Below are 23,696 nucleotides of genomic sequence, written 5' to 3' on the forward strand. Positions count from 1 at the left end.
AGGCTGGGGCCAGAGGCTGGGGCCAGAGGCCGGGGACAGAGGCCAGGGCTACAACACAGAGAACAACGTTCTGTCAACATTCCTCTGTTTGGACCCCCAGGGTGATGTTTGGTCGGGTCGTTATAGAAACGAGGAGTGCATTGAACTATAGATGGGTGGTCATCTGAGGGTTTGTTGATTTTGTTCAGCTGTGTGTCTCCTGTCTTTCTTCATGACCCCTCCTTTTTCTCTACCTCTCTCTTCCTCCCTCCCTCCTTCTTTCTTTCCTCCCTTCCTTCCTTCCTCACCCGCGGTCAGGAGGAGTTAGGTTCCAATGTGAGTGTTCACTTTTGGGTTCTGAGTGGTATAACTAGGTGGAACTTACAGTATGCACTCAACCAGTCTATGTCAGTTACCAGTGCTAATTAGTTACTCCACCTCTGAAGTGCTGACCCCTGACCTTTGACCCCAGGAGCGTTTCCAGTTCCCAGTGCAGATGACAGACGTGTCGGAGGATGCTAAGGACCTCATCAGACGCCTGATCTGTTCCAGAGAACACCGTCTGGGACAGAACGGCATCGAGGACTTTAAGCAGCACCCTTTCTTCTCCGGTACGACCCTGTGTGCGACCCCGTGTATGACCCCGTGTACGGGTTATCTCCCAGTAGCCAGGTGGAAGATTCCGTGGGGCGCTCTGCGTCTCAAGTCGAGGTTCTCGGGCAGAGAGCCGTCGTGAAGTAGTACAACATGATATTGTGACACGCAACCCAGAAAATAATAAAGCGTTGGGGTCCGGTTTATTCAGGTATGGTTGTCACGGTGTTTTCCTTCTTTACTTATCGTGATTATGCTTCCGTTTTTGCTTTGTTCAGGCATTGACTGGGACAACATCCGCACGTGCGAGGCCCCCTACATCCCTGAAGTGAGCAGTCCGACCGACACGTCCAACTTCGACGTGGACGACGACTGCCTCAAGAACTCTGTGAGGAGCACTTCCTTCTACCTCTCTCTGTCTCACTTTCCTTCCTAAACCATCCTTCTCTCACTATTGTTGTCGTTTTTATGTGCGTTCTGACTGTGTGTATGTGTGCGTGTGTGTGCGTTCTGACTGTGTGTGCGTGTGTGTGCGTTCTTACTGTGTATGTGTGCGTGTGTGTGCGTTCTGACTGTGTGTGCGTGTGTGTTGTCTTTCAGGAGACCATGCCCCCTCCCTCTCACACAGCGTTCTCTGGTCACCACCTGCCCTTTGTGGGCTTCACATACACCAGTAAATGGTGAGTAGAGGAGACCCCCCCCCCCCGCCCGGTTTGAAACCCCCTGAGGAAATTAGGTATTAGGTGGCGTAAAAGCTTGTTTATTTGTTTTATTTTTAACAACCCAGACAGAGAGTACAGTAGTTGTTTGTTTATTGCGGTTTCTTCACCCCCGTCCATATTAAGAGATAATGATGATGACTCTGTTATTTTAGTTCCGCTACGTTTTCTCTGCTCTCTTGTGACTGTCTGACTCCTCTCCTCTCCTCCCCCCTCTCCTCCTTTCCTCCCCTGTCTCCTCCTGTCCTCCCCCCTTTCCCTCCTAACGTCCCCCCCCCCCCCCCCCTCCCGGTCCCCTCTCCAGTACTCTGTCAGACCGGGGCTGTCTGCGGGAGCCGTCGGCGGGCCAGGAGGACGTGTGTGTGCAGCGCGGCCTGGAGGACAGCCTGGCGACCGAGGCGTACGAGCGCAGGATCCAACGCCTGGAGCAGGAGAAGCTGGAACTGAGCCGCAAGCTGCAGGGTGAGGGGGCGCGCTCACACACACACACCCGCTCTCACACACACTCACTTATCTAACGCCCCCAAACACACGCACTCACACATCTACTGCCTGGCTGGTGTGCGTTGCAGAGTCCACCAAGACCGTGCAGGCCATGCAGCACCCAGGCGGCCCCGGGGAGGGCCCCGCCCCGCCCCTCTCCCCCAGCAGGGAGGTGGAAATACGGAGCCTGAAGACGGAGATCGACCTCCTCAAGAAGCAGATCGCAGGTCAGAACCCACACCCAGCCTGTACACACACACACATACACACCTGCAAGTCAGCCTCCAGCCTGTACACACACACACACCTGCAGGTCAGAACTCACAGCTGGGAGCTCCAGTACTGCTGTCAGAACCATCTACATCCAATGTAACTTTTTACACACAACACAGTCCCTTTATGTACAACACACAGTACCCAAACTTTGTGTGTGTGTGTGTGTCAGACTCGGGCCAGCTGGAGCAGCAGTTGGATGAGGTGTCTAGTGCTCGGAGAGACCTGGAGGATTCTTCTAAACACATGAAGAGCATGGAGAAGCAGATGAAGAACCTCACGCAGGAGAGAGACGACCTGCACAAGGTGGGTTCTCACTCACACACACACCTAGAAGTGTGTGGAAGGTGTGTGTACGTGAAAATGTGTGTGTGTGTCTGCTTGTATATGTACACATGCATGCGTGTGTATGGGTGTGTGTGTGTGTGTGTAAGTACATGCACGCATGCCCCCTCCCTCACCCACCTCTCCCCTCCTCCAGGACCTGATGGAGGCGAGCGACAAGCTGAAGGCCCAGACCAGGGAGCTGAAGGAGGCGCAGGCCCAGAGGAAGCTGGCCCTGCACGAGTTCTCCGAGCTCAACGAGCGGCTGACGGAGCTGCGCACGGCCAAGCAGCGGCTGGGCAGGCAGCTCCGCGACCGCGAGGAGGAGATGGAGGCTCTGGCCCAGAGGGTGGAGGGCCTGCGGGCCGAGGTGCGCAAGGCAGAGAGGGGCAGGAAGGAGGTAGAGTAGACGCCGTGCTCGTGGTAGTGTACTGTGGTGTGTGGAGGATGGGGCTGTGTGTGGAGGGTGTGTTTGTGTAGGTGTGGTGTGGTGGGAAGTTTTGGTATGTATATCTTATAGATGTAGCTTGACTCAGTACTCTGGCTTGTGTGTGCGTGTCTTTGTCTGTGTGTGTGTGTGTGTGTGCAGCTCGAGGCCCAGTTTGAAGAGCAGACAGCAGAAGCCCAGAAGGAGAGGAAGCTGAGAGAACGCAGCGAGCAGTATAGCAGACAGCTGGAGGACGAACTGGAAGGAATGAAGGTAGGACACACACACACACGCCACACACACACACCTCAAACACACCACACACACACACCTCATGTGTCCCTCTCCCCCCCCCCCACAGCAGAAGCCGGTGGGCCCTGCGTCGGGGGCGGTGGGCTTGGAGGCGGGCCCGGAGGCGGGCCGTATGCGCGCGGAGCTGGAGAAGAAGGCCGTGCTGCTGGAGGAGGAGCGCGGGCGGCGCGAGGCCCAGCATGCCGCCGAGCTCAAGGCCCTGAGGAAGGAGCTGAGGGAGGCCGAGAGCCAGCAGCTCACCCTGCAGAAGGAGATCCTGGTGCTCCGAGACAAGCTGGACAAGACACGCCGAGAGAGGTGTGTGTGTGTGGGTGTGTGTGTGGGTGGGGTGGGGTGGGTGGGGTGGGTGGGTGGGTGGGGAGGTTGACACATCTGTTTTCGGATAGAACGGAAACGGGTGGAGCTGGAAGTCGTTTTTATCGTGTTTCTTGACAGTTCATGTTTATTTTTTGTATCAACAAACAGGAGTATTTAATCAAAATAAAAAAAATTCGATGGTATAATGCTAATCTGAATAACAAATTCGGCTTCGGATACATCTCTAGTGTGTATGTGGTGTTTTTTGTGTGTATTCACAATGTATGTATGATTGAATGTCCTGCTGTGTGTGTGTGTGTGTGTGTGGAAACCAACAAGTCCTAAAAAAGTCTATAAGTATACATCTGGACCAAGGTGATTTGTTTCTTTCCTCTCTCCAACAGCGAGGGTTACATGAGGTAATTTTGGATAACTCATCCTAACCTCTGTGCCCCTGTTTTGCATTAGCTCTGGTAGTCAGCTAGCCTGCTAGCCTAGCCTTGTTCTGAATCCCTGTGCCCCTGTGTAGCATTAGCTCTGGTAGTCAGCTAGCCTGCTAGCCTAGCCTTGTTCTGAATCCCTGTGCCCCTGTGTAGCATTAGCTCTGGTAGTCAGCTAGCCTGCTAGCCTTGTTCTGAATCCCTGTGCCCCTGTGTAGCATTAGCACCGATAGTCTGCTCGCCTGCTACCCTACCCTGGTTCTGAATCCCTTTCCTTATCCCAGTACAACCAGAAACCTTCAAAACAAAACAACAATCCCAGTCTTAGTTTTAGCAGGAAGCTTGCAAACTTGTTCTCTGATTATTTGACTGAAGATCTTGATGTTAAGTGGTTAGATTGAACAGATTTGATCTGGTATGTGTTTTAAACACTATCAGAGGACAATACTTTAATATGATGGATTTGTGGCAGTTTGAGTATGTGATGAAAGTGTTTTATTTGTGTTATTTTGTGTAACAGCCAAAGCGAGCGCGAGGAGTTTGAGTCGGAGTACAAACAGAAGTATGAGAGGGAGAGGACTCTACTCACTGAGGAGAACAAGAAGCTCTCCAGCGAGCTGGACAAGGTTAGACACACACACACACATGTTTACATATATATACACCCGGACACACACAGTCCTAACCTTAAGTAACCCTGTAAGACATTTATATTCTTTCACCCCCCCCCACCTTCTCCCCCTCCTCCTCTTCCCTCTCTTCTGACATAGGCAGTGTAATCACTGCTCAATATCCCCCCCGTAAAACCCACCATGGTCCCACACACGCACTCAAATGGAATGCTAAGCTTCCACACTATTGACTTTGGAGACAGTGAACAATGAGAACAGGGGAATGGAAGTTCCCAAGTCAAATAATTTCTTAGGAGTTCTGACATATCGGATAAAAGTTCTGTTTGGATTCTGCGGTTCTGTGTATTAAATATGGAGCAATGCCTTGAAGTTGATGGGTGGAGGGGTGGGGGGCGCATGTGGAAATTTGGAACACATGGAACCTGAGTGCTAGTGATGGAACACAACACTCCCTTATTCCATATTCTGTTGTTGCACATACCTCCAGTTCTGTTGTAAAGCCAGGACACAAGGTACCAATGAACAGTGCTGATCCGCCGGTGGGATGTATCAGAGAGCAGGGACCTTCCAGCCAGAACTGCTCTGTGATATAAGCCACTCTCTGGCTCTCTGCTGTGTTGTCTTAAACCTCCAACCTCCTGTCCTCTCTCTGCTCACCATCTTACTGTTTTTTGGCTTAGGTTCTGCTCTCCTCTCTTCCCCCCTCCCTCCCCTCCTCTCTCCCCCTCCCTGCCCTCCTCTCTCCCCCTCCCTGCCTTCCTCTCTCGCCCTCCCTCCCCTCCTCTCTCCCCCTCCCTGCCCTCCTCTCTCCCCCTCCCTGCCATCCTCTCTCCCCCTCCCTGCCCTCCTCTCTCCTCCTCCCTGCCCTCCTCTCTCCCCCTCCCTCCCCTCCTCTCTCCCCCTCCCTGCCCTCCTCTCTCCCCCTCCCTGCCCTCCTCTCTCCCCCTCCCTGCCCTCCTCTCTCCCCCTCCCTGCCCTCCTCCCATGCTGTTCCCTGTTTAGCTTCCTCTGCAGCTCCACCCTCCCCCTTCTTCTCCCACGTCCCCCATGTTCTCCAGTACTGACATCTACTGAATATGATTTAGGTGACCTTGGGTGTCCGAGGACCCCTCTCCTCCCTCTCCTCCCTCCCTCCCTCCCTCCCTCCCTCCCTCCCTCCCTCCCTCCCTCCCTCCCTCCCTCCCTCCCTCCCTCCCTCCCTCCCTCCCTCCCTCCCTCCCTCCCTCCCTCCCTCCCTCCCTCCCTCCCTCCCTCCCTCCCTCCCTCCCTCCCTCTCCTCTATCTCTTCTCCTCTTCTCTCTGTCCTCTCTCCTCACTCTCTTCCCTCTCCTGTGTCTCCTTCCTGTCCTCCCGCCTGTCCTCCCTCCTCCACCCTCTCTCTCCTCTCTCTCTCCTCTCTCTCTCCTCTCTCTCTCCTCCTACTCCTGTCATACCAGTTTCCCTTCCACCATATTGATGATGATCATGATAACAGTTGACTTTCAGTATCCAGTGAGCTGCCTGGATACAGAAAGGAGAATGTTGTTGTTGTTTTTGATGATGATTATGTTGTTGTTGTTGTTGTTGTGTAGCTGACGTCCATGTTTGAGAAGCTGAGCGGTAGCAACCGGCAGCTGGAGGAGGAGATGAGGGAGCTGGCCGACAAGAAGGAGAGCGTCACCCACTGGGAGGCCCAGATCACTGAGATCATCCAGTGGTGAGGAGGCACACACACACACACACACACCCATGCAAACATACACATAGACACAAACACACACACTCTCTCTCTCATGCATACTCACAATCAAACAGACCAGACAAGCATACACACACACACACTCACAGTAACATATGCATGCGTACACACACACACACACACTGTATGTTCTTTTAATGTAATGTTTAACTGTAAGTCGCTCTGGATAAGAGCGTCTGCTAAATGACTAAATGTAATGTTCCGTGTGTGTGTGGACCTTATTGGGATCTAGTATGATGAGTCCAAAGGTTCCACATCATTCAGAGATCATAAAGATGGCCTGAACCATCCCTAGAACAGCTGCTGGGCTGTTCACATGGGCAAGCCTGCCATCTTTACATATCACACATTCCAAACACACACACAGACACACGCACACACACGCAGGAACAACCACACACAGACACATATCATTCACATCATTTATCCTGGAACATTCACAAACACACACACACACTCACAGACACACATTGACACAAACACAAACAACCACATGCACACATCCCGGACAGGGCCGGTGTTATTGTGGTGAACCAGTGGTGAGTGGCGCCCCCTGCCTCACATTCCAGGCAGCAGCATGGATAGAAACAGGAAGTGGAGAGAGCTGTTGCAGACATGTTGACTATGGGGACCTCTAGTGGGGCATATGTGCATGTGCAGGAAGCAGACAAGGTGCTCAGTATGTTGTGTTTTGGTGCGCGTGTGTGCGTGTGGTTCAGGGTGAGCGATGAGAAGGATGCTCGAGGATATCTGCAGGCTCTGGCCACCAAGATGACTGAGGAGCTGGAGGGACTGAGGAACACCAGCCTGGGAGCCCGAGCTACGGTAACACACACACAGAACTAGACACACACACACACACACACACACTCTGTAGCCCCATGTCCCTCAGATGTTCTACACTGACTCTCCCTTCATGTTCCTTCATCAACGTTATCTCTCACTATCTCTCCCCCTCTCTCTCCCTGTGTCTCCCTCTCTCTACCTCTCCCTCCCTCTCTCTCCCTCTCTCCCTCCCTCCCTCTGTCTCCCTCTGTCTCTCTCCCTCCATCAGGACATGCCCTGGAAGATGCGGCGCTTCGCCAAGCTGGACATGTCTGCTCGTCTGGAGCTGCAGTCAGCCCTGGACGCCGAGATCAAAGCCAAGCAGAGCATCCAGGATGAGCTCAACAAGGTCAAGGCCTCCAACATCTCCACCGAGTGGTACGACTCTCTCTCTCTCTCTCTCTCTCTCTCTCTCTCTCTCTCTCTCTCTCTCTCTCTCTCTCTCTCTCTCTCTCTCTCTCTCTCTCTCTCTGTCTCTCTCTCTCTCTCTCTCTCTGTCTCTCTGTCTCTCTGTCTCTCTCTGTCTCTGTCTCTGTCTCTCTCTGTGTCTGTGTCTGTCTGTCTGTCTGTCTGTCTGTCTGTCTGTCTGTCTGTCTGACCACTCTGGCAGGGCAGCTGCTGAATGATCTCTGGGTGAAATGCTAAATAAACTATGAAATGATCTTGTCTCCCTCTCTCTCTCTCTGTCTCTGTCTCTGTCTCTCTCTGTGTCTGTCTGTCTGTCTGACCACTCTGGCAGGGCAGCTGCTGAATGATCTCTGGGTGAAATGCTAAATAAACTATGAAATGATCTTGTCTCCCTCTCTCTTTCTCCCTCTCTCTCTCTGGTTCCTCAGTAAACTGCAGGAGGTGGAGACCAGGAACCAGGAGCTGCTGGCTGAGATGGAGCGACTGAAGAAGGAGACAGAGGATCTTCGTCTGCGCCGGGGTGAGACACGCTCTCACTGTACTCTCTTATACTGCCTTACACTGTGTTATACTGCCTTATACTGTGTTAAACTATCATACTCCTTATACTCTCTCAGTATATCAGTGTGTGTGTGTGTGGTGTCGTCTGCAGGTGTGAAACACCAGGACTCCCAGAATTCCTTCCTGGCCTTCCTGAACGCCCCCACCTCAGCACTGGACCAGTTTGATGTAAGGATCCCCTCCCTTCTCCTCTCCTCCTCTCATCCCCTCTCCTCCTCTCTCTTTCCCTCAACTCCCATCCCTTCTCTCCTTCCCTCTCTTCCTCCCCTCCCCTCCTCTCTCTTCCCTCCTCTTCTCTCCTCCCCTCCTCTCTCTTCCCTCCTCTTCTCTCCTCCCCTCCTCTCTCTTCCCTCCTCTTCTCTCCTCCCCTCCTCTCTCTTCCCTCCTCTCCTCCCCTCCCCTCCTCTCTCTTCCCTCCTCTTCTCCCCTCCCCTCCTCTCTTCCCTCCTCTTCTCTCCTCCCCTCCTCTCTCTTCCCTCCTCTTCTCTTCTCCCCTCCCCTCCTCTCTCTTCCCTCCTCTTCTCCCCTCCCCTCCTCTCTCTTCCCTCCTCTCCTCCCCTCCCCTCCTCTCTCTTCCCTCCTCTTCTCTCCTCCCCTCCTCTCTCTTCCCTCCTCTTCTCTCCTCCCCTACTCTCCTACTCGTCATTCAGCAGCAGAGTCTCTGTCACTCATACTGTGTTTATGGGCAAATGACAACTGACTTTTTGCCTTTCAGTTTTGCTCACTCTTACTTTCAAACCATCTATTTCTGACAGTCAAAGTTTGTTTTCTTTTGATTCCTGCTCACATTTCTTTGTCTTTCTGTCTTTGTTTTGTGGTTCTCCTTGCTCTCATGTTCTGGTACGTCAGGACTCTTTCTCCTCCTCCTCGTCCTCTTTAATAGAGTTTTGGGAAGATGTAAGTCATGTCTGGGTGCAGTGAGGGATCTGTGTGCTGCTAGCTGTAGGCTGGAGCCAGCTGTAGCTAGCCTCCTCTGCAGGCTCAGAACGTGCTTTCGGTTTGTGTGTCAGGGGGGGGGGGGGGGGGATGTGGGTCTGTGTGTGTGTGTGTTACGCTGTCATACACAGCTATGGTTGCTCCTAGAGTCTTGAGTAGTGGTAGTGATTTGTTATGGCTGTGCTTGATAGTCTGAGGGCTATAAACCCAGGCACACACATCTAGTTAGCTCTCACTTTTAGCTAGTTACTGGTCTTTCCCTTCCAAACAGCTCCTACTGCACATGCCATTATTAATACCAATTCTACCCTTCTGTGTCACTCCAAACTCTGCTTGTCTTCTACCCTTGTGGAAAGTGCTCCAGACCTTCCATGTTAGCAGTCCTTTGTATAGTAAATCAATTCGTTTATGGTTTTTCCTCTCTCCCAATATTAATCTCTTTCTCTCATCTTTCTCTTCCTCCACCCAAGCGCTCTCCATCCATCGGGCCAGCTAGCAAAGGCAGACGTGTAAGCACCTGACTGGCCATGCCTCGTCACGTTCCCTCCCCAGACTCCTCCTCCTGTCTCGTTGCATGCTTGTGGGTGCTCCTGTGTTGTGTTGCATGGGACTTCGGCAGAGTTAAAGCCACCCTGGCCTTTTACAACCCCAACCTAAGGTCTCCTGGGCGCAGTGAATGGACATGCTACCTGTTTTGCAATTTTCCTTTGTAAAAGTGTGTGGAAGTCTTGAGCATGGTGTAAGTTCCTGGACCCTTCTGTTGCCAGGGAAGCATGCTCATTGGCTGGGGGATGTCAGTGTGGATGCTAGCTGTCCAGGACGTCTGTGGTATAAACGCACTCCATGAACGTGCCGTTTGATCTTTCTGACCACAAATGTAGAACGCTGTTCCTGGTCTGGTGGCTCTCCTTTCCCCTTCTCACCTCCTCTTATATTCTCCTCTCTTCTCTGCCTCTCCTTCTGTCTTTTTCCTCTCCTCCTCAGCATGGATGGTGGTCTGTGGTCCCTTGTGGTGCAGCAACTCATATTTCTATCTCTCTAACACTCCCTCCCTCTTTCATGTCTGTTTTCTAGATGGATTCGGTGGACTTCACTCCTTCCAACACTCCATCCCGGGACGAGGACTCTAAGTCCCACCTGAAGTCTCGTTCGAGGTCGCCTTCCATGGCCAGCGACATGGAGCCTATTGAGGTCGGCATGGCTCCCAAACATGACCCCCCCAAACATGACCCCCCCAAACATGACCCCCATGCTGTGCTGTGCTGTGTGTGATACTGTGTTGCTGTGCAGTGTGTGATACTGTGTTGCTGTGCTGTGTGTGATACTGTGTTGCTGTGCTGTGTGTGATACTGTGTTGCTGTGCTGTGTGTGATACTGTGTTGCTGTGCTGTGTGTGATACTGTGTTGCTGTGCTGTGTGTGATACTGTGTTGCTGTGCTGTGTGTGATATTGTGTTGCTGTGCTGTGTGTGATACTGTGTTGCTGTGCTGTGTGTGATATTGTGTTGCTGTGCTGTGTGTGATACTGTGTTGCTGTGCTGTGTGTGATACTGTGTTGCTGTGCTGTGTGTGATACTGTGTTGCTGTGCTGTGTGTGATATTGTGTTGCTGTGCTGTGTGTGATATTGTGTTGCTGTGCTGTGTGTGATACTGTGTTGCTGTGCTGTGTGTGATACTGTGTTGCTGTGCTGTGTGTGATACTGTGTTGCTGTGCTGTGTGTGATACTGTGTTGCTGTGCTGTGTGTGATACTGTGTTGCTGTGCTGTGTGTGATACTGTGTTGCTGTGCTGTGTGTGATACTGTGTTGCTGTGCTGTGTGTGATACTGTGTTGCTGTGCTGCAGTTGATCGACCACCCTCGCCCCGTCCAGACGCCCACCATGAGGTCAGGCTACGGCAGCATCGGGCGCTCCTCCCCCAAGGTCAGATCTGGTGTTAATACTCATCAATACTCCTGACGTCAGAATACTCGGGACGTTTCACACTCACAAATACTCCTAAAGACTGTAGATACATCAGTCACACACAGTATTTACTGTAAAACAGTGCATCACATGGTTCGACATAGCTGTGAAAACGTAGTTTAAAGTACTTTGAAAATAGAAAATAGATCTGTTGGTGGATAAAAGTGATAAACACATGTAAGAAACCAAGGGTAACTGCTGTCTGACTGACTCCTCCTCTTTCTAACGGCCTCATCCCCCACAGCCCAAAGCCCACCAGTTTGTCGTGAAGTCGTTCAACACTCCCACCAAGTGCAACCAGTGCACATCTCTGATGGTGGGCCTCATCCGCCAGGGATGCACCTGTGAAGGTAGCCGCTCGACCCTCTTCCTCATCCCTCGTCCACACACACAGTCTCCTTAGACCCTGGGAATCTGTTAAAACTGCAAAATCATTTGTTTAAAATCTGTCAAATCCTCTTCGGTCTCTCTCCTGCCCTCCTCTTCTGTCTCTCTCTCCTCCTCTTCTTCCTCTTATCCTCTCCGCAGTGTGCAACTTCTCGTGTCATGTGACGTGTGCAGACAAGGCCCCAGCCGTGTGTCCGGTGCCCCAGGACCAGACCAAGGGTCCCCTGGGCATCGACCCCCAGAGGGGCATCGGCACCGCCTATGAGGGCCACGTCAGGGTGAGACACGCCGGGGGAGGCAGGGCACGGGGGAGGCAGGGCACGGGGGAGGCAGGGCACGGGGGAGGCAGGGCCGGGGGAGGCAGGGCACGGGGGAGGCAGGGCACGGGAGAGGCAGGGCACGGGGGAGGCAGGGCCGGGGGAGGCAGGGCACGGGGGAGGCAGGGCACGGGAGAGGCAGGGCACGGGGGAGGCAGGGCCGGGGGAGGCCACCACAACATTGTGTTTGTCCACTGATCTAGTGTTGATCAGTGTCTTGATAGAACAGTCAACCTGTGTTTGTCGTTTCACCTGTCAAATTCGAACTTTGGTTGTAGAGATGGTTTTTAAAAAGCAGCGTCGGAAAAGCCTTCATAGATCGAGCTCTGATGATGGCTGACCTAAACCCTCAGAGAAGACTGAAAACTTCTCATAGAGAGAACAGAACTGCAGGAAACCTCAGGAGAAGTTCCTTCAGGGATCCCCTCCTCCAGAGAACATCATTATGGGATGTCTGAACAGGTGTTGTCCTGTGTGTCCAGGTGCCCAAGCCCACGGGGGTGAAGAAGGGTTGGCAGCGGGCGGTAGCCGTGGTGTGCGACTTCAAGCTGTTCCTGTACGAGCTTGGAGAAGGCAAAGCCACTCAGCCCAGTGTGGTGGTCAGCCAGGTCATAGACATGAGGTACAGGACTACAACTCCCATAAACACCCAGGTCTTAAACATGGAGGTAAAGAACTACAATTCCTACTCACAATCGGTCTCTCTCTCATCTCTCTCTCTTCTCTCTCCAGGGATGAGGAGTTTTGTGTCAGCTCAGTCCTAGCCTCTGATGTCATCCACGCCAGTCGCAAGGACATCCCCTGCATCTTCAGGGTGAGTTTCCTGATCTCACACAAAATGCATCTGCAAAATGAAAACATCATCAGACTATCTTACCTTTTCAATTTTCTGGATCCTCCCACCCCTGACCTTTGACCTGTAGGTGACGGCGTCCCAGCTGTCGCCCTCCAGCAGCCACAAGCCCTCCATCCTGATCCTGGCGGACAGCGACCACGAGAGGAACAAGTGGGTGGGGCTTCTGAACGAGCTGCATCGCATCCTGAAGAAGAACAAGCTGAAGGAGCGTTTTGTCTACGTTCCTAAAGAGGCCTACGACAGCACCCTGCCCCTCATCAAGACCACCCAGTCTGCTGCTATCATAGGTAACACTCACACACACACACACTCACACATACACTCACACACACACACTCACACACACACTCACACACACACTCACACATCCTAGTGAGGGCTGACCGTCGGCTCCCAATGGCTTCAAAATCAGGTTATCCCTGACTTCTAACCCTAAACTTAACCCTTCATGTAATTCTAACCCTAAGACTTATTCTAACCCTAATTCTAACACTCAACCTCCTAAAATTCTCTAGAAATAGCACTTGACATTGTGGGGTTCTAGAAAATGTCCCCCCCCCCCCCACACACACACAACCAAACAATCACACACACACACTCTTTATTTTGACCGTGCACTAGGCTGTTATTATCTGTGCCCATAAGAGCAGCTCTCCTCATTACAGAGCTGCAGCAGTCGGCCATCATACAGCTGCTTCTGCCTGCTGCCGTGTCCTCATGTTGTCTTCCACCGCTAAGCTCCAGCTGCACAACAACATCTGACAATGTCCACAAACTAAATAACAATACAATTTAGCCACTATAACAATTGAGTTCAGTTCCCGAGGGTCGGCTCTCGTTAACTGAAGGATTTCTCCTCGTCTTCCTCACTAAACATCCTCTTTTGTTTTCTCAGATCACGAACGCGTTGCCCTGGGCAATGAGGAAGGCCTTTATGTCATCCATGTCACCAAAGATGGTAAGACTCATCTTATATTACACTGCAGCCTACTTCAGGTCCCATTAAGAAGTAGCTTCTTCTTTGTTATTCTCCAAATTCCAAAAAAGGCTTTTAATGACCCTCTTCCTCCTTCCTTCCTCCCTCCTCCACCCTCACCTCCCTCCTCCACCCTCACCTCCTTCCTCCCTCCTCCACCCTCACCTCCGTCCTCCACCCTCACGTCCTTCCTCCCTCCTCCACCCTCACCTCCCTCCTCTGCAGAGATCATCCGTGTGGGGGACAACAAGAAGGTTCACCATGTGGACCTGATCCCCCAGGAGCAGCTGCTGGCCGTCATCTCCGGGAGGAACCGTCACGTCCGCCTCGTTCCCATGGCAGCGCTGGACGGCCGGGAGGTGGACTCCTACAAGCTGGTGGAGACCAAGGGCTGCCAGGCCGTGGTGTCCGGCCCGGTGCGGAACGGCTCGCTCACCTGCCTCTGCGTGGCCATGAAGAGACAGGTCATCTGCTACGAGGTAGACTCTAGCCTCTGTACTTGGTTTGCACCTTCCACCTGCATATTTAGGATATTTTAAGGATTTTACAGTCATTTCCACCAGATACATTTTTTATCAGTACACGCAAGAAGGCAGGAAGTTCTTTGATTCCTGCTTGTTTCTGTAGATATAAATGAACTTGTGTGAATTTCTATCCAACCTCCTAAATGCCCCCCTCCTCTGCTCTCTGCCCTCTTCTGCCCCCACCTCTACTCCTACCCCCACCCTCCTCCGCTCCCCCACCCCCTCCCAGGTGAACAAGACCAAGGCCCGGCACCGCCGCCTGAGGGAGCTGCAGGCTCCGGGCCCGGTGCAGTGGATGGGCCTGCTGAGCGAGCGTCTGTGCGTGGGCTACCAGGCGGGCTTCACCCGCTACAGTGTGCACGGCGACGTGGCGCCCGTCAGCCTGCTGCACCCGGACGACCACACGCTGGCCTTCATCTCCCAGCAGGCCCTGGACGCGCTCTGCGCCGTGGAGATCTCCACCAAGGAGCTGCTGCTGTGCTTCGCCTCCATCGGCGTCTACGTGGACTCCCAGGGGCGCCGCTCGCGCCAGCAGGAGCTCATGTGGCCCGCCGTGCCCCTCTCCGCATGTGAGTTCACCTTTGACCCTGTGACCCCCCACGGCGTGTGGTCAGGCGGGGGAATAGCTGTACGACACTGGAACAGTCTGTTACTGTCCATCACAGAATATATTCAGAGAATTTCGGTCTGTTTGCTTCCTGTTTTTCCGAAACGGCAACAGTCAAGTTCAATTCTAAACTGACGTCTAGCTTCTGAACTAAGCGGTGCAGCCAGTGAAGTAGGAATGCCGCTAGCTGCAGTGTGTGTGTGTCTGAGAGGAAGTGACCCGGCTGTTTCCTGTCCTCCAGGCTACAACGCCCCCTACCTGTCAGTGTACAGTGAGAACGCTGTGGACGTGTTTGACGTCAACACCATGGAATGGATCCAGTCCATCCCTCTGAAGAAGGTGACACACACATACACACGCTCGCACACACACACACACACACACACACACACGTGCACTAGAGAACTGACTGGATACTGACACCGTTTTGAACAGAGTGTGACTTTGTTTGACCCTTGACCTCTGTGTGACCCCTGTAGGTGCGACCCCTGAACTGTGACGGCTCTCTGAACCTGCTGGGGCTGGAGACGGTCAGGCTGATCTATTTCAGAAACAAGACAGCAGGTAGGAGCTCCCAGCCGGCTCACACACAGCCGGCTCACACACAGCCGGCTCACACACAGCCGACTCACACACGACACACCAGAGAAGCCCTCTGTTCCTCCACATGCACCAGTACTCACCAGAGAACACCAACTGTCACAAAGTCGTGAGGACGAGGATGGTGGTGTTGTTTTGTGATGATCAAGATAGCGTTGATGATGATGAAGATGGCATTGTTGATGATGAAGATGGTGTTGTTGATGTGAGCGTGTTGCTGTCGTGACAGAGGGAGATGAGCTGGTTGTTCCGGAGACGTCTGATAACAGCAGGAAGCAGATGGTTCGTAGTCTGAACAACAAGAGACGCTTCTCCTTCAGAGTCCCAGAGGAGGAGAGACTGCAGCAGAGGAGGTACACTACACGCTACACACTACATACTAGACCACAACATATTAGACACTACATACTGGACCACTACATACTAGACCCCTACAAATGACATTACCCCTAATAGTGTGTTTTGTACTGACCTCTGTACACATACAGTATATATGCTTGTATATAGACTGCAGAAACAGCTTCTCCTCCAGTGAACAGCTGTAGGCATGATGCTCATCAAGTCCACTCAATCTCCCTCTCCACTGGAGCGTTCACTGGCTTCTAGGGCGCTCTGAGGTTATTCAGAAGTGTGTGTGTATATGCCTGTGTTTGACATACTGTGTGTGTATATATGAGTGTGTGTGTGCCTGTGTTAACTTTGTGTGTGTGTGTATGTGTCCTGCACAGGGAGATGCTGAGAGACCCAGAGATGAGGAACAAGCTGATCTCCAACCCCACCAACTTCAACCACGTGGCCCACATGGGCCCTGGAGACGGGATCCAGATCCTCAAAGACCTGCCCATGGTGAGAGCCTGTCTGTCTGCTACCTGTCTGTCTGTCTGTCTGCAACCTGTCTGTCTGTCTGCTACCTGTCTGTCTGTCTGCAACCTGTCTGTCTGTCTGCAACCTGTGTGTGTGTCTGTATGCAACCTGTCTGTCTGTCTGCAACCTGTCTGTCTGTCTGTCTGCAACCTGTCTGTCTGCAACCTGTCTGTATGCAACCTGTCTGTATGCAACCTGTCTTGTCTGCCTGCAACCTGTCTGTCTGTCTGCAACCTGTCTTGTCTGCCTGCTATCTGTCTGCCTGCTATCTGTCTGTCTGCTATCTGTTTACCTGTCTTTCTGTCTGTTTTAACTGTGATCACACTATACAATCCCCTTCACCTTTATGTGAAGACGAGCACTCAGTTTTCTGATAGAACCTGTCAGAACCTGTATTCATGTCCAGCGTTCTGCACATCTGTGATGTCATTTGATCATGTGGTCCTGGTGATCAGAGTGGATCATGCCTGTGATCTCATCATCTCCATCTCTGTCTCTGTCTCCATCCTCCGTCCCTCTGGCTGCTGCTGGTGTGTGTGTTCCCTGCTGGTGTGTGTGTGTGTGTTCCCTGCTGGTGTGTGTGTTCTAACTCAGAACGCCCGTGTTCAGGAGAGCCGGGCTGGGTTCAGCGGCTCCGTCAGCATCCCCTCCATCACCAAGAACAGGGCGGAGCCTGGCAGGTCCATGAGTGCTAGTAGTGGACTGGGCATACGTGAGTACACACACACACACACACACACACACTACAGAGGCGCACACACACATGTATGCACACATACACATGTAACACATCTCCCTCCCTCTCTCCCTCCAGGTTCCTCGTCCCAGAACGGCAGTGCGCTGCGCAGGGAGCTGTCTGGAGGCAGCTACAGCTCCAAGCGTCAGACCATGACCTCTCCCTCCGAGAGCTCGCTGTCGTCCGGGGGGGGCATGGACGGGTGCAGCGACGCCCCCCTGTCCCAGTTCGACAGAGAGGTGAGTCCCTCCCCCCCCCCAGGTCTCCCTGGGGCTTCTGCAGCTCTTACTAACTTAGAGATGCTACTGACTAACGCACAGCTGAGTGTGTTTCCATACACCCTGTAGCTGGAGGAGATGGTAGGGGCTGTCTGGTTGTATCTGGTTGTGAGCAGAGAAGATGTGATGCTCTGGTGTTTAACAGCACTCTTAAGAAAGCAGAGAACACTTGCTGGATTCTCCCCAGTAGCAAACGATGGAATGACAGACAGTAGAACAATATCAGGCATCAATGTTTTGGCCATAATTCTGCCCCTCCCTCCCTTCCCCACCAATCACCTATCCACCACATCCCAGTGTTCCTTTGCCCTTTCTGGCTCTCATCCCATTGGTTGGTGAAACTGACCAGTTTCCCCCCTGACTCCTGTCCTCAGCCATACCACACCCCTCGGAGGCTCAACCAATCAGAAGTTGTCCCTAAACTCTGATCCAGGATCAGACGCATCGCTGGTCCCTCTGATGAAACCATCAGGATCAAACTGATTCTAGATCTGTGCTTTTGGACGTCTTCAACCTCAACCATCCAGCCATCCTCCGTGGCCCCTGGGCCTGCTCATCCTGCCTCTAGCGCCCCCGCTGGCCTGGCTGGCCTCCACCTCCTCCCCCAGACGCCAGCTGGGTGGCTGGACTGAGCTCTCTGAACCAGGCTCAGTTTGTTGGACCTCCTCTGTATCCTGGGTCTTAGTGGTGAACAAGCTGACCCTGGTTTGGTGCCTAGGAGAAACTTACCCCCCCTCCCACCCCATTCCTAGGGAGCCCTATTGCCCCATCTCGCCATCCCCCCCGTCCCCCTCGCCCCACTCCAGACCCCCCTGCCCCCCCAGCATGTGAGCTCTGGGCCGGGCGCTGAGTTGTAACTTTCCTCTCCAGTGGCAGGCCGTGTCGCCATCGGAGAAGACCCCCGATCTGAAAAGGGCTTTAAGGACCCTGCTTAGTAAGATGAAGGTAATGTCAGCACACACACACACACTCTCACACACTCCTACAAGCACGTACACACACATACACACACATGCACCCAAACACAAGTAAACACAAACACAAGGACACACACACGCACACTCAAAACACACACACATACACACAGACATACACACACATAGATGTGAAGCTTTCCCCCTCGTGCCACCCCCCTCCCCCCCACCCCCCACCCCACTCACCTCCACGTGCACCATTTCAACGCCAGCGGCATCAGCAGCAGCATCTGAAGGCTTCTCACTGTCACGCTGCCCCTGCTGGTGGGAGTCCAGACGACCAGCCACAGTCTCCACCCCCCTCCACCCTCCACAGCTCTCCTCCTCATCCCGTGTGTTCACGTTGGAATGGTGCTCCTCTGACCGCCCTCTACCCAGCATGCCTCTCTCTGCCTCCACACCGCCCCCTGGTGGACTCCCAGCCATGTTTCTGAACATGACAACTGCTAGTTTGAAGATCAGATAGCCCTGATAGAAACAGTTTTTATAAAGTACAGATCCAACCGGATGATAAACCAATAGGTGTTTATTTAGTGTTGATTTGTATTTGGCCGTGGAGGGAGGACAGTGCCAGTTGGTCTGGGTACTGTAGAAGGCGTGTCCATAGCTGGTTTGACCGCTGCGTGTATATCTGGACATCTCGAGTGGTCACAACTCTGACATGGACGGTCTTTGCTCTCAGAATCCTGCTTCACTCTCACAGTAGAGACAGTAGAGGCACAAAAAAGACTGCCGGTAGAGACGAGTAGAGACCAGTGAGGATGGAAGCTGTGTGTTGGTCTGTGTGAAACATGATGAAAGCAAGGTTGGGGTTGGCTCCATCTCAAACAGTCAAACCCAGGAAAGACGTTTAAAAACAAAAATTCCTGAAAATAAATGTATTTAATGATGTAAAGATGCGTAGCAGGCCATTCAAATTGTGCCTTTTTAAAAATGTCTCTATCAGGGTTTTGAATCCCCTCCTGAATTTGAACCAAACTGAACTTGAGGTGAACCCCAACGTTGAAGCACAGTAATAAACTCATGTGTCCCACTTCCTCCCTCCGCAGAGGGGATGAGGGGGGGACTGAGGCCTGCAGAGGAGCTGTTCTCACTGTGTTCCTCCCTCCCGCCTCTGCTCTCTGGGGCAGCCAATCAGGGGTGCAGAGCCTAGCACTAACACATCTGACTGAACCAATCGTGTACCAGATTCCTGACCATGATGAGGCGACCAGTCGATGTGTTCGAGCGCCACAGCTCTTTAAGTCAAGGTCCCTGATTGGCCGGTTCTGCTGTGTTGGCAGAAAGTGTGTGTGTTTGTTTTCTTGCTTCGGACAATTACTTCTGGTCAATCAATCTGGTCATTGGCTGATGATGTGGAAGGCAGAAAAACATGGGAGGCGTGTTGCCACGGCAGCAGTTGCCCCCGGTGTGATCTGTAAGTGATGTGATTGTGGCTTCCTGTTCACATCTGTAGTCAAACAGCAGATCAGAGCCGTAGTTCAAGTGTTTGGTTTGAAAGGGATAACACACCAGGAGTGTGGCCAAGAGGGGGGCTGCGGGGGCCCAGGCCCCCTCATTTACATGACCGGACCCCCAGATTTCTGTTTGCCTACAATAACACATTTAAAAATTGATGATTTGTTTTCTGTAGTGGCCTCCTCATTTTAAGATGGGACCCCCCAAAAATTAAATTCAGGCTATGCTACTGACACACACACACACACACATAGAAGCCAAAATGGCGTCTCTCCAGGGAGCAGTCTGCCTGGTCCGGCTCTAGTCTGTGAGAGCTGGGTCACGTTTAGGCGGTGCAGGCAGGAGAAACATTAGGATCGGCTCATCAGCACTCTGTTGTATCTGTGATGTTCTTCCTGTTTCTCCTGTTTGAAGCCTGAAGGTATCCAGACTGGGTCTGAGAGAGGAACCAGCTAGCTGGCAGAGTACTCTGTAATCCAAACACCTCCTCTCCTTCATTCTCTCCCTCCCCCGATTCCTCTCATCTTTCTCTTTTTATAATTTGTATCTTTTCTCTCTCTCTCTTTCCCTCATCTATCTCTTTTTATGATTTCTCTGTCTCTCTCCAGGATTCGGATTCGCCTCGTCACTCCACGGCGTCCAACAGTTCGACATTCAGCAGCCCTCCAAGCCCCGCCTCCCCGCACAAGACCAAGTCCCTCTCTCTGGAGAGCACAGACCGCATGGGCTGGGACACATGAATGATTGACAGCACAGCCCCTCCACTCAGCCACCCTGGGCCCGCCCCTTCCTGGGGCTCAGCCTATCCCCTGCCCACTGAACTGCACCTGTCACAGGCCACACCCCTTTTGACTTTATCTCCCCTTTTTTGTCCTCTAAGAAACCCCGCCCCCCAGTCATAGGTGGCGACACGGAAAGACTTGTCTGTTCTTTTCTCTTGAACGAGAGTGAAGTTTGGGGTCTGATGTTAGTTTGGATGGGTGTTGAGGAACATACACTCCTGTATGTTACTGTGTGAGAGTGTGTGCTGGTGCGAGAGTGTGTGTTAGTGTTTGACAGAGCGTGAACAGGTGTGCGCTTGTCTGTTTAGAAGAGAAAGGACATAGCTTAAATGAGTGATCTCGTGTCTGGCCCCCCCCATCACCCCCCACACACCTATTAGATCTAATCTGTAGCTAAAATATCACAGTAACCAAAGCCCTGAGCTTCAATGACAGTACTTTGATTGCAGCACTCGTAGCTCAAGTATTCCAGAGTGTTCCAGAATGCTTCCAGTGTTCCAGAATTCTACCAATTGGCACCTCAACTAAATACACTCAAGCCTCAAAGATGCTACAAAAAGAAGAGGATTGTTATCAACAAGGTGATTTGTACTTGTACATAGGACCCCCGGGTTCAGAGGACAACCTTTTATTTATTTATCAATCTTAGACATGGAGAGCAAGGTGCTTCTGCAGCTAGAGGTGTAAGAGTCTTTTCTCTAACTCTTTCCATCGGTTGCTTCGCTTTTGGATGATAACAGCTGAAGAAGGAAAGCAGTTTTATGAGGCTCACAAATAGAATTTTCAAAAACAAAAAGTAAAAAAAAAACAAGACGGTAATGATGTTTTATTTCTTATTTTGCTCATGAAAGTAATACGTGCTGTGATTTTAATTTGTTTTGTACCATCGATAAAAAGCTACAAAGCCGTTCCAAAAACACGACTATACATACAAGAGGTAAACTGGAGACCTTAACGGCTTCATGTTCTAGAACCTTAGAGACAGCAGGTAGATGCAGATACATTCTATGATGACATCATTGCTCCTGGACGCTATTCCTCAAGGGCCAGTGACATCATCAACTAGCGACCTGGGACCATCTCTCCATGTAGACTAGAACCTACCGTACACTGCTTTGGCATAGTCCAGCCCACCAATCCAAACGCAAAGCTGATTCCCATCACAATAATGTACATAGGTTACAGTAGAGAATAATATATGATAAGGTAAATACTATAGAGAAATACATGCGGGAAGTTTCTCAATCCTGTTTATTTTGTTTTTGAGAATGATTTTGGGGGGTTAACTCTCACGAAAGCCATTTAAACCACTTTCAAGTTTTGTTTTACGATTGCTTCTAGATTGTTGTTTTCTATCTCACGTACGGATTGTCGAGTGTTATTTTCCCCATTGAATTTTCATGTGAGGAAACTCATGTTTGGGCCAGTCAGGGCCCTTGCTGTTGAGTGAATATGTGCATTTATTTGAAACTGTTGTCCAATCACACACACGGTCACATCTACACATATGCATACAGTCATTCATAGAACACACACAAACTGAACACACATAATCTGAGAGGTGTTTTGTAATGAACGCCTTTTCCTCCTCAACTACCACTATGGTTCACAGTCTGACAGGCCTTTTGTCAACAGTATGAAATGTGTTCATTGTCTCTGTGGTACCTTTGTTGTATATCCTTTTGTCTTTGGAGTGAGAGAGAATCTTTTTTTGGAAAAGCTTATTATAACCAAAAAAAAAAGAGACTTGTTCAGTCTTGTTTTATTTTTTTCTGAGAGCCTTTGCTTACTTTGAAGAATGTTGCGGTGATACTGTAGGTTAGACAGACAACACGGAGACACATCGTCTGAGTTCCTGACTACGTTACCCAGAGAGCACTGGGATAAGTAAACTATGTAACAAGAGACACCATTAGATGGGCTCTACGCTTCCTGCGTTACAGACAGCATTCAAACTCACCTGATCTCATTGTTATTGGAATATGTATGTTACTGTCTACTTGTCAATACATGTACCTGGATGCAACCACCCCACGGTATTGACCTGTGTTCAGGCACAGTAAATAGTTACCTTTTCTAAACTTTTGGGGTTGTGCCTCTTGCTCTTGTACCTGAAGAGGAAGCGACGGAACTTCTCTCACATTCTCACTCTTACTGAAATCATTTTCGTTCTGATGAGGAAAATCGTTTTTTGTTTTTATGTCACAAAATATTAGGCAGCCGGTGTTGATGCAACACTCTTCAAAGGGACCTTCTGTCTTAAGGGTGGAGGAGATGTGGTGTGGGTTGAAGTGTACTAAGTCCTTTGTCATGGCAACAGTATATTTAGAGTGATTCTTGTGTGATGCTGAAGTACACACAAAAATGTTTAACCAATTCTGCTTTCATTCCTGCCATGGTGTCCTAAGCTGAAATATAAACTTGTTCTGTGATTCTGCAAAAATACAGTTAGCAACAGTATTGGTAGCATTCCAAATTCTAGAGAATTCCATGACATATTTGGAACACTGAGGTTGATCCACAGACGGTTAAATGCTTCTGTTGTGCATACGCTGGTTTTACTGTCTGAACTTAATCACCTCTTACTGAAACGTACCTTGAAGCTACAGTCGGCTAGTGTCTGCTGGACCTGGTCTGTAGAATGTATTAGCTAAGAGGAGGGTATCTTAGTCGAGTCGTTTAGCTGTCTTTTACTGCAATGGTTGAAGGACCCCAAATCCGACTATTGGAAGAATAAGAGAAAGAAGAAAAAAAAAACTCAGGAATGTCAGAACCAATCAATATTTTTATCCTGTTAAAAGGAGTGTGGCTGGGTGCTGGGGTCGGTCGGTCATTCAGGCCACCAGGAGAGGCGTGAGGTGTTGGGTTGATCAGACGGGTGTTTTCGTATCGAAGCTGAGGTGAGAGGTCAGAGTTCATTTGGAGTCAAGGTAAAAGTCTGGGGGAGCCTCAGTGGTAACCATGGCAACCATTTAAACGGAAAATCTAAACGCCTTTGCATTTCAGTGAGGGTCTATCTACAGTACCTTCTATATTATTTTACTCTTTCATATCATATTAAGTTTTATTTTTTTCCTTTTTCTAGGATTGCTTTGTAATAATTTGTACAGTTTTGCATGTTATAGATGTAATCATTTTTTTTGCCCTGGTTTGTCATTTTATTTGACTTGCTCATATTTGAACGGTTTGGGAGTTTTACAGAGGATAACCCACTACAGGTGATGTAGATTCTTTTTGCACAGAAATATTTAAGGTGTAAGGTCAAACAAAGTAATGTATGGAACTGGCCGCCACGCGTATGTGGAGAACTCATTATATTAACCTGACTCTGATGTACTTCAATAAAGCGGAGGGCTGTTACAAATACAGACACACTGGCCGTCCCTTGTGTGAGTTCATTCCTTTACACAAACACGGATTCTCACT

The 23,696-nt window shown here is 51.0% G+C and overlaps 1 protein-coding gene across 7 annotated transcripts in view; it reads left to right on the plus strand.

Annotated features, from left to right (window-relative positions):
* cdc42bpab (CDC42 binding protein kinase alpha (DMPK-like) b) overlaps positions 1-23,649 on the plus strand; it is a 48,137-nt gene extending 24,488 nt beyond the window's left edge. Inside the window, exons 8-41 of one of the 7 annotated variants that reach the window (XM_067241107.1) lie at positions 298-315; positions 452-590; positions 852-961; positions 1,174-1,253; positions 1,597-1,754; positions 1,865-2,002; positions 2,221-2,354; positions 2,530-2,772; positions 2,962-3,072; positions 3,161-3,408; positions 4,369-4,474; positions 6,052-6,176; positions 6,938-7,043; positions 7,273-7,421; positions 7,880-7,971; positions 8,104-8,180; positions 9,419-9,457; positions 10,023-10,139; positions 10,792-10,869; positions 11,156-11,261; positions 11,440-11,576; positions 12,098-12,237; positions 12,348-12,429; positions 12,539-12,758; positions 13,367-13,429; positions 13,673-13,926; positions 14,201-14,540; positions 14,820-14,917; positions 15,058-15,142; positions 15,408-15,531; positions 15,907-16,024; positions 16,637-16,754; positions 16,857-17,017; positions 20,097-23,649. In XM_067241107.1, the coding sequence (XP_067097208.1) occupies positions 298-315; positions 452-590; positions 852-961; positions 1,174-1,253; positions 1,597-1,754; positions 1,865-2,002; positions 2,221-2,354; positions 2,530-2,772; positions 2,962-3,072; positions 3,161-3,408; positions 4,369-4,474; positions 6,052-6,176; positions 6,938-7,043; positions 7,273-7,421; positions 7,880-7,971; positions 8,104-8,180; positions 9,419-9,457; positions 10,023-10,139; positions 10,792-10,869; positions 11,156-11,261; positions 11,440-11,576; positions 12,098-12,237; positions 12,348-12,429; positions 12,539-12,758; positions 13,367-13,429; positions 13,673-13,926; positions 14,201-14,540; positions 14,820-14,917; positions 15,058-15,142; positions 15,408-15,531; positions 15,907-16,024; positions 16,637-16,754; positions 16,857-17,017; positions 20,097-20,228 (4,446 nt within the window). In that variant the 3' untranslated portion in view covers positions 20,229-23,649. Of the gene's footprint in view, positions 1-297; positions 316-451; positions 591-851; positions 962-1,173; positions 1,254-1,596; positions 1,755-1,864; positions 2,003-2,220; positions 2,355-2,529; positions 2,773-2,961; positions 3,073-3,160; positions 3,409-4,368; positions 4,475-6,051; positions 6,177-6,937; positions 7,044-7,272; positions 7,422-7,879; positions 7,972-8,103; positions 8,181-9,418; positions 9,458-10,022; positions 10,140-10,791; positions 10,870-11,155; positions 11,262-11,439; positions 11,577-12,097; positions 12,238-12,347; positions 12,430-12,538; positions 12,759-13,366; positions 13,430-13,672; positions 13,927-14,200; positions 14,541-14,819; positions 14,918-15,057; positions 15,143-15,407; positions 15,532-15,906; positions 16,025-16,636; positions 16,755-16,856; positions 17,018-17,926; positions 18,002-20,096 lie in introns of all 7 variants that reach the window. The other 6 variants (XM_067241110.1, XM_067241108.1, XM_067241113.1 and 3 more) reach the window with 6 other exon arrangements.
* The last annotated feature ends 47 nt before the right edge of the window (positions 23,650-23,696 follow it).

This window comes from Osmerus mordax, chromosome 8 (genome assembly GCF_038355195.1).
Source record: "Osmerus mordax isolate fOsmMor3 chromosome 8, fOsmMor3.pri, whole genome shotgun sequence".
NCBI lineage: Eukaryota > Metazoa > Chordata > Actinopteri > Osmeriformes > Osmeridae > Osmerus > Osmerus mordax.